The following is an 8,605-nucleotide window of genomic DNA, read 5'->3' as shown; positions in this document are numbered from 1 at the left end:
AAGTTCAACGTCCTAGAGAGAGGTCATGGCCGAAGAGGGCGTTGGGTTCTGACCATGTTGCCAAAATTTCCACGTGCCTCTTGAAAACTTCCAAATCTATAAAGGAAATTCATTAATGTAATAATAATAACAACAACAAAATATGCAATCATAGGAAAAGCCAAAACTTTTACGTCTCTTTCTTAATCCACACATACCATTGTCACAAAGGAGATGTATATATATGAGTGAGACGAGGTTGATAACAGTCTGAGATGGTAGATGGTAGATGGTAGATAGTAGATAGATAGAGAGAGAATGGACAAGAGTTTGTTAATAGAAGAGGGAGAGGACAGAGGACGTGTTGACAGATGCGGTTTGTTTGTTGCAGAAGTGAAAAGGTTGGGATACATAGCAGGGCCTATGGTGGCTGTGAATTTGTCTCAGTACTTCTTGCAAATCATTTCGATCATGATGGTGGGCCATCTGGGTCAGCTCTCTCTTTCCAGCACTGCGATTGCCATCTCTTTTTGTGCTGTCTCCGGCTTCAGTCTTCTTGTAAGTGCTTTCCCTGTTTCTGTTTCTGTTTGTTTTATTTTTTTAATAAATTTTGGGCAACCGAGGTTTATGATAAATAATATATAGATAAATCTCGTTTAAAATCCCAACCCCTCGTGTTAATGTATGCTTTTTTCATTTTCCTTTTTGTTTGTGTTAGTTGTTACTTGTTGTTCTTACCATAAGAGAGAACAGGCAATGTAGGATTAAGATGAGTGAACCAAATGTTGTAACTATTGAAAAGGATAAATTTCATCATTTGGAGTTTTGCCTTCAAGAAGAAAAGGATCAAATTGGGTACCAGTCCTTAAGAACTTAATGGGTTTTCTAATTTGTACATGTCAAACAGTTTGGAATGGCTTGTGCACTGGAAACTCTGTCAGGGCAAGCTTATGGAGCTCAGCAATATAAACAACTAGGACTTCAAATCAACACTGCTATTTTTTCTCTACTCCTAGTTTGTCTCCCTCTGTCTCTCGTGTGGATCTACATGGGAGAAATACTAATTTTCATGGGCCAAGACCCTCTAATTTCACTTGAAGCTGGTAAGTTTGCAAGGATGCTCTTACCTGCACTCTTTGCTTATGCAACTCTTCAGCCACTTTGTAAATATCTTCAGACACAAAGCTTGATCATTCCCTTGCTCGTATGCGGTTGTGCTTCTCTGTGCTTCCACATACCTTTTTGTTGGGCTATGGTATTTAAGTCTGGACTAGGACACCTTGGAGCAGCATTAGCCATTGGTATGTCGTATTGGTTAAATGTGATTCTACTCATACTATATGTGACGTACTCCACTGCCTGTGCACGTACCCGGGTTCCAATTTCTTTGGAGCTGTTTCAAGGAATTAGAGAATTCTTGCGTTTTGCAATTCCTTCTGCCGTAATGATTTGGTAACCTTCTTGTTGCTAGCTTTTAAAATCTTCTAGTTTTCTTTTCTAGCATTAGTACTAATAATGTGATTTCCCATCTGATGTGATGCTTATAGCCTTGAATGGTGGTCATTTGAGCTCCTTATCTTGCTGGCTGGTTTTCTACCAAATCCGGAGCTTGAAACTTCAGTTTTATCTATATGGTATGCTGCAATTTTAAGTGACCTCCATGACAACTAGCGAGTTATATTCTTCAAATCAATAAAATGTTTTACTTTTCTGAACAGCTTGTCAACCATCTCATCACTGTATACAATACCAGAAGGCCTTGGTGCAGCAGGAAGGTTCGTATCAAGGCACATATGAATATAACATAAAACTGATTTCTTATATGACGAATCTTCTTAGGTTTGTGTACTAATGATTTGTTTTCTAATTGGGTTTTAGCACTAGGGTTTCAAATGAATTAGGTGCTGGAAATCCCCAAGCAGCTCGATTAGCTGTTGCTGCTGTTATGTTTCTTACAGTCTCAGGGGTAGTTATTATAAGCTCAACCGTTTTCGCCAGCCGATCTGTTTTTGGTTACATTTTCAGCAAGGACAAGGAAGTTGTGGATTATGTCACTTCCATGGCTCCTCTGATTTGTCTATCAGTTATATCCGACAACTTACACGGGGTTCTTTCTGGTTATGATTCTATTCCCTCCACATTTATGTTCATGCATCTTCAATGCAGTAATTCTGTGAAACTCAAAGCCTTTTGTTTTATATATAATTCAAAACAGGTATTGCTAGGGGATGTGGATGGCAGGACTTGGGAGTGTATGTCAACCTCGGAGCATATTATCTAGTTGGGATTCCGGTTGCTGCCACATTGTGTTTCTGGTTAGACTTGAGAGGAAGGGGGCTTTGGATTGGGATACAAGTCGGTTCTTTTCTGCAAGCATTTCTTTACTCTGTGATAACAAGTTGTACAAATTGGGAAGAAAAGGTAAACTCTCCATCTTTTAGTATTTCAGGATGAAAATTTGAATCTGCGCTGCTCAGTTGTGGAGAAGCTAAAAGAGAAAGGAACTTAAAAAGACAGTATTGATATCGAATATTTCAGTTCAGAATTCACAAGCCTGTTAGTCAATCATTTCTTTAGCAGCTAACCAGAAATGCTATCTTTAGAAGGAGTCATTCCTTTAACAGCATGAACTGTGAAACCTTTTTGAGATTAGGCAGCAATTTATGTTATACTTTTTCTAATGAGACTTCTCTTTCTCTTGGGTGTCTTGATGTTGCAGGCAAGAAAGACAAGGGAGAGGATATTTGTGGAAAAATCTCCAGTAAGATAGCAGCCGTTCCATTCTTTTTGAAGCAATGTTCTCTGGTGCAATGCAATCATACAGATGGATCATTTGAAATGATGCTTTGGGTGATTTTTATAGGCTTATTATACCTCTAGGGTTTGTGCCTATCAAAATCAGAGAAGCATGCAAAATGTTACCAGTTTACGTGTAGGTATGATTGAAGCATGAAATATATTTTCCTGGCACCTCTATAGACATTTACCAACTCTGGAACTTTTACTTTTGATGATTTGATGACACTATGAAGAATGCTTCAAACATGGGAAGATGAGTAAAAACCTCTCAAGGACTTCGGAATAAATTTCAACATCAATCAAATGACCAAGTTTTGCAGAGTAAAAACCTCTCGAGGGGTAACTTGCATTGGCATGTCAATGACTTTTGATACCTTACAAATCCTCTGAGTTTGAATCACAAAATTACCTGTCTGGCAAACAACTTCCATTTGCTACTGTGAAGTGTCAATCACATGTTGATATCTTACATGTTAAAAATTGATTATGATATGTAAATATGGATTAGGCTAGTTGACTAGAGTAGTGTATTTGCTTCCTTACCCCAAAATTCAATCTCATTATTGACGGATAAGGAAGGCATATTTACTAAACCGCAATCGGATTAAGAGGAATTGAATTGAGGAGGAGTTGGATTGAGGAGAATTAGATTCTGGATTCCTATTGAAGTTGTTTACTAAACCATAAGGAATTGGGGTAAGAGTGGTACTAATTACTAAAGTGTTCTCGTTGTTGGGTGTAGGGGCCTTTTTCTTCTGGCAGCTACAAATGGGCTGGGCTTAGGAGGAATTGAATTGAGGAGGAGTTGGATTGAGGAGAATTAGATTCTGGATTCCTATTGAAGTTGTTTACTAAACCATAAGGAATTGAGGTAAGAGTGGTACTAATTACTAAAGTGTCCTCGTTGTTGGGTGTAGGGGCCTTTTTCTTCTGGCAGCTACAAATGGGCTGGGCTGCTGTAAGGAGTAAACTGAAGAAAATATCCCCTGTGTCTGAGTTCAAAGATCAGACCCCAAAATGTTTCGAAAGGATAGTAAAGCCTTAAGAAACACCTTGGTTACCTTCACCAACAAAAAATAATGGCTGCTTACAGATAAATTCTTAGTGCTTACATGTAAAATCTTAGCTTGGCATGAGAGGCTTGTGGTATGGGAGCAAAGTTGTCATGAGTTTAGCACTAAAGAGAAAGTTAAGTGTTCCTAGGGGAAAGATGAGGTATTAAGGTAAAAGAGAAAGGGTTTTGCAGAGAGGTTTGGTTGAGAATGAGGAAAATAGAGAAAAGGGTGGCTTGAGTGTTTTTTTCCGGCAGCTTGACAGAGACTCTGTCAAGTGTTATAACAGCTTGCCAAGAGGAAAAACTAAGGGAAAAGGATGGGCTGAGCACGAAATTACTGGGTTTTGGAAATAAAAGAGGAAGCTTGCTCTCTGATTGTGGTTGATGTTTGTTGGGCAGAAGAGGCCCTATTTATAGCCGCTGGAAGCCATTCTTTTTCCAAGAAACCCTAATGGCTTCTATCCCATTTTGCCAAGTCTTTCCCTTCCTTTCTCCCCTCATCCCTTCAATCATCCTATTTTGGTGAAATCTACTTTGCTCATTTGCACAAAATCAGGGATTTTGGGAGCTCAAAGCCCATTTCCCGCAGTTGCCCTAGTGAAAATTTCCTATTTTCAGCCATCCCATTTCCTCTCTTTTCTCCTGTCTTTCATGATCAGATCTGATAAAGGAAAGAAATAGGTATACTCGTATACATGTTGGTTCGAAGGGTGGCTCCCTACGCTCCAATATCTTTTGGTCCCTTGGATGTTTTGCTTGAAAACCTATTCTTTCCCTCCCAGTAGCTCTGCACACATGGCCTTTCAATCTTCACCCATGGCTTTGTTTTCTATCCAGCTGTTGGGGTTTTGCTGCCTCTTTGTCCTAATTGTATGGGCCTTCTAAGACAAAATACTGATCTATCAAATAAATGGGCTAACTTTATCAAGTGTTGGGCAATTTTTGTTTGGAGTGATAGGCTATTTTTTTCTCTCTTGTGCTCACCCACATGTTTGGGCCTATGAAATGGGCTTGAGTCTCGAGGCTCCCAAGCAACCCGGGACTTCCATTTCTCGGCCCATCAATGAGCCTCATGACAATTTATTACCATCCATACCACAACCCACTCAAGCAAGCCTCGAGTATTTGAGTGGCTTGAGGCCCACTTAAGCTTGTGGCGTGATTGAGTGCGGAATAATAATTCTTTGCTTGACATGGCATGTCGCGTGGCTTGCTTCAATTTTATCGCCCTTGAAGAGGGACACAGTGCTTAGTTTAGCATGAGCTTGTATTTTATAATATTATTTCAGTCATTGGCATGATAAATTATTTATTTAGCATAGCACGTGGACTATGACTTGTATATGACGAGCCTTCCTGTACTCCGATATGTGACTTTTCTTAATACAGTATCGTATTGAACCGAAAACTTATTCGGGCCCAACCATGGACTTTTTTGGGCCTCAACATTGGGTTAAAGTACATAACAAATTAGGAGTTTTTAAAATTATATGAGGATATAATAGGTAAAAAAGATGAATTCCTAATGGGTTAGGACTCGTTTGGGACTGCTTCTTTAGGAAGTACTTATGCTCATAAATGCTTCTAACAAAAGCACTTTTATTATAAAAATATTGAATTTTCTTAAAACATTTGGGGAAAAGCACTTGGGAGTGCTTCATGAAGAAGCACATAACAGGTGCTTATCAAGGAAGCACTTCTATGACCTAGAAGAGATTCTAAACTTTTCTGCCAAACGCTGTCAGAAGCGTTTTTAGTTATCAGAAAGCGTTTTTGGCTTTTCCAAAAGTAGTCCCAAACAGGCCCTTAGTTTTCTAGAAATTAGAATACCACCTCATACCTAAGAATTGAATTCTTCCAAAATCAGGAATTCAATTCCTAATTTTGTGTGGGCCCCACTTACTTTTTAATTCATTGATATGAAGTAAACACAAAAATCCTTCATAATTGGAATTCAATTCCTGATTCGAATTCCAATTTCTTATTAGTACACACATCATAGGGTTCATTTGGATGAGGGAAAATAACTCGGAAATTTAAGAGGAGAAATTGACAATTCTCTTGTTTGGCAATTTAAGCACGAAATTTATTAAATGACATGTGGAAAAAATTTATAGAAATTTGGGCATCAAATTCCCGAGTTTAATTCCCATCAAAATAGGCGTCATTTACAAAATTCAACATATATAAATTCAAATACTGAAATTTTCAATTGCTAGAAATTGAAATGATGAAAATCAAAATTCTGTTATTTTAGAATTCTATATAATTTTCAGTTCATTCATCTAAACGGAGGATTAGAATAATTTAGATTGTCATCTTGTTCAAAAAAGAAAAAGAAGAGAGAGAAAAACATGATGTATCAAGCGGCCCATTTACCAATAACGGCCCAGAGGTCATTTAGCCCAGATAAATGGTGACGTCATCTGCATAAGTTAAAGGAAACGGGCCGCGGGCCGTTATTCGGGTTCCGGGTTTTTTTTGATAAGTTAGCAACAACAACCAAAAAAAAAAAAACAAGTCGATGGCACTTGGCGGCGGGGAGCGACAAAGATTTTCCCCTTTACAAAACCCCAAACCCAAAAAGCCCTCAAAAACCTCTGGGAAGTGAGAACTCGCCGTTCAGCTCTGCAATTCATTCCTTCGAACACAGAGAGATGGGAAGAGCCGAGAGAGAGCAATTGAATCGAACTCTGAATCAGCACCTGAACACCATCCACGAGACCTTTCAGGTTTAAGCTCTCTCTCTTTACAACTCCCTGGAATTCTTTTTTGTTTTTTGTTTGAAAATATAGTCTTTTGCTTTTAGATTTTGGTGATGGTGATGATGGTGATGTGGGTTTTGTTTGTTTAAATCAATGAAAACAGTTGTTAGATCAAACTCCACCTTCTACACTTGAGAAGGTGAGCTGGGAGAAGGTCATGCAGATGGGTGACCAAGTCACCAAACAAGCTACCATTGGTATTTCTTTATCTTTTTTCGCCATCTTACCCTATCAATCTTCAATTTTGCTTTTTTACTGATATTAATTTTCTGTGGCCATTACGTATTATCTTAGTATGTTAATTTGGAATCTTGAGCTTGGAATGGCTAAATCTAGGAAAATTATTGAAGGAATTTTGATTTGAGCTTTTTGACTTATCTGGTTGTAGTGATAAACACAATCAGTGGCAGGTTTCTGGACTTTGGAAATACGTTTCTTCAACTGAACAATTTTTCCATATTAATAAAAGAAAATGATAAAAGTGGAGCAATGCAACTATCTAGTGCCTTGTTGGAGATCTGATTTTTATGGTTTTTGTCTATCTATGCTTCAATTTGCGATTTAGTTGCATAGTTCCTTCTCCCGTGTGGCATGGTGCCTCATGCTCAAGTGACTAACTGCGACTTCATAATGCAGCTGGAATGCTTTGGAACGGAGAAACACCAGAAGTTAGAGCCCTTGAAGAAAACATGGCTTCATACTTCAATATTCTACAAGGTTTTCTTCTGCTTTCTCATGGGAGTATAGTGGGTGCAGGGCCTACCCTGTCTTCTTGTGTCCATGCATCTGTAAAGCAAGTTGTTGACTCCAGTTTTAAGTTGTTGAAGGAATCTGTCTCGTTGTATGGTAATCTCTCTCTCTCTCTCTCTCTCTCTCTCTCTCTCTCTCTCTCGCTGGTTAAAGACAGAAGCAATTTGATTTGTATTCACCACAGACATATTTCTGCAGCATTTCTTTTTCTTTATCCCTTCATATCTCTATTTTCTTTTTAACCTGCACTCATGTACATGAACCTGAGGTCCTAGAGTTTGGTTTTGGGTATGAGACCGAAATTGGTAACTTTTAGGGTCTTAAGCTCTACCCGACCAGATGTTATAGTAGTTGGTAGTGTAGTCGTCTTCACTAAAATATTTAACAAATATGGAAACCTTGTCTTTTCGTTTTATCTTCACTTTGAATATACACCTGCAGGTGCACGGAATAAAGATGGGAAATTCTCAATGCCACAGTTGGCTGGTGCAGTATGGGAAGCGTGTTCTGCTCTAAAAAAGACACCTGCCACCAATGTCACTGCAATTGGGCGAGCAATGACACAGGTTGCAGTTTCCATGAAAGATGTTCTTCGTGAGATGAAGGAGCTTAAACCAGGTTCCTCTGACCTGACTGATGAAGCCTCTAATGAGTCTTCTATTGAAGCAGAGATTGAACCCCAGGATGATAAAATTTCAAGTGATGGTGATCTGGGCAATGATTTGTCACCTGAAGAGATGAGAGTTGCTCAGTTGGCAATTGCAGTTGTGTCTGAGACTCTTGTAGTGATAAAGGAACTAATTCGCACGATCACAAGTTTGCTTAAACGTGAAAATCCAAATGACAGCAGTAATCTTGTGGATTCCTTGGAGAAATTGTTGAGAATGTGTCAAGGAATCGGAATACAAATAGACGAGCTTGGAGCTTCTCTTTATCCCCCTCAAGAGGTTCCCACCATGAAGGCAGCATTAGGGAAAATCTCCAGCTTTGTCGATGATATGCAAGCTGAATTACAGAATCTTAAAGGAAATTTGGAAGCATTTTGTCAGGCGTGCACTTGTTTAAAGAGTTCTTTGGGACAGCTTGAATCTGCAGTAGGCTGCCCCGGTACTGTCGATTTAGAAACCAGAGTGCAGAAAATTGATTTGAACAATTAGTGGAGTGAGAGAGTGAAATTCATTTTGCAGAGCTTTGTATGTCGTAACGATTTCTTGTCAGTATAATATTATTTTATTTTATAGAATTTTAAAATTTAAAT

General features: G+C 38.7%; 2 protein-coding genes across 2 annotated transcripts; both read left to right on the top strand.

The window, feature by feature from the left end:
• On the top strand, positions 224 to 3,030 carry LOC18792111 (protein DETOXIFICATION 14). Its single transcript, XM_020563031.1, has 7 exons — positions 224 to 537; positions 887 to 1,431; positions 1,527 to 1,613; positions 1,698 to 1,754; positions 1,858 to 2,096; positions 2,195 to 2,400; positions 2,699 to 3,030. The coding sequence occupies exons 1-7, from the start codon at positions 298 to 300 to the stop codon at positions 2,747 to 2,749; spliced, it is 1,425 nt and encodes a 474-aa protein (XP_020418620.1). The 5' UTR covers positions 224 to 297; the 3' UTR covers positions 2,750 to 3,030.
• LOC18794040 lies at positions 6,336 to 8,604 on the top strand. The gene is made up of 4 exons (XM_020566648.1): positions 6,336 to 6,564; positions 6,701 to 6,794; positions 7,234 to 7,443; positions 7,789 to 8,604. The coding sequence occupies exons 1-4, from the start codon at positions 6,490 to 6,492 to the stop codon at positions 8,502 to 8,504; spliced, it is 1,095 nt and encodes a 364-aa protein (XP_020422237.1). The 5' UTR covers positions 6,336 to 6,489; the 3' UTR covers positions 8,505 to 8,604.

Source organism: Prunus persica, chromosome G1, assembly GCF_000346465.2.
Source record: "Prunus persica cultivar Lovell chromosome G1, Prunus_persica_NCBIv2, whole genome shotgun sequence".
NCBI classification, from domain to species: Eukaryota; Viridiplantae; Streptophyta; class Magnoliopsida; order Rosales; family Rosaceae; genus Prunus; species Prunus persica.
The sequence above is the reverse complement of the archived record's forward strand: the minus strand, read 5'-3'. Positions and strand labels throughout refer to the sequence as shown.

What these genes read in the sequence shown, in the direction of transcription:
- LOC18792111 (XM_020563031.1), top strand. Translation starts at nt 298, where the DNA reads ATGGACAAGAGTTTGTTAATAGAAGAGGGAGAGGACAGAGGACGTGTT. An exon ending in CCTTCTGCCGTAATGATTTG is followed by an intron (nt 1,432 to 1,526) that starts GTAACCTTCTTG and finishes TGATGCTTATAG; the next exon opens with CCTTGAATGGTGGTCATTTG. An exon ending in CTTACACGGGGTTCTTTCTG is followed by an intron (nt 2,097 to 2,194) that starts GTTATGATTCTA and finishes AATTCAAAACAG; the next exon opens with GTATTGCTAGGGGATGTGGA.
- LOC18794040 (XM_020566648.1), top strand. Translation starts at nt 6,490, where the DNA reads ATGGGAAGAGCCGAGAGAGAGCAATTGAATCGAACTCTGAATCAGCAC. An exon ending in CCATCCACGAGACCTTTCAG is followed by an intron (nt 6,565 to 6,700) that starts GTTTAAGCTCTC and finishes CAATGAAAACAG; the next exon opens with TTGTTAGATCAAACTCCACC. An exon ending in CACCAAACAAGCTACCATTG is followed by an intron (nt 6,795 to 7,233) that starts GTATTTCTTTAT and finishes TTCATAATGCAG; the next exon opens with CTGGAATGCTTTGGAACGGA.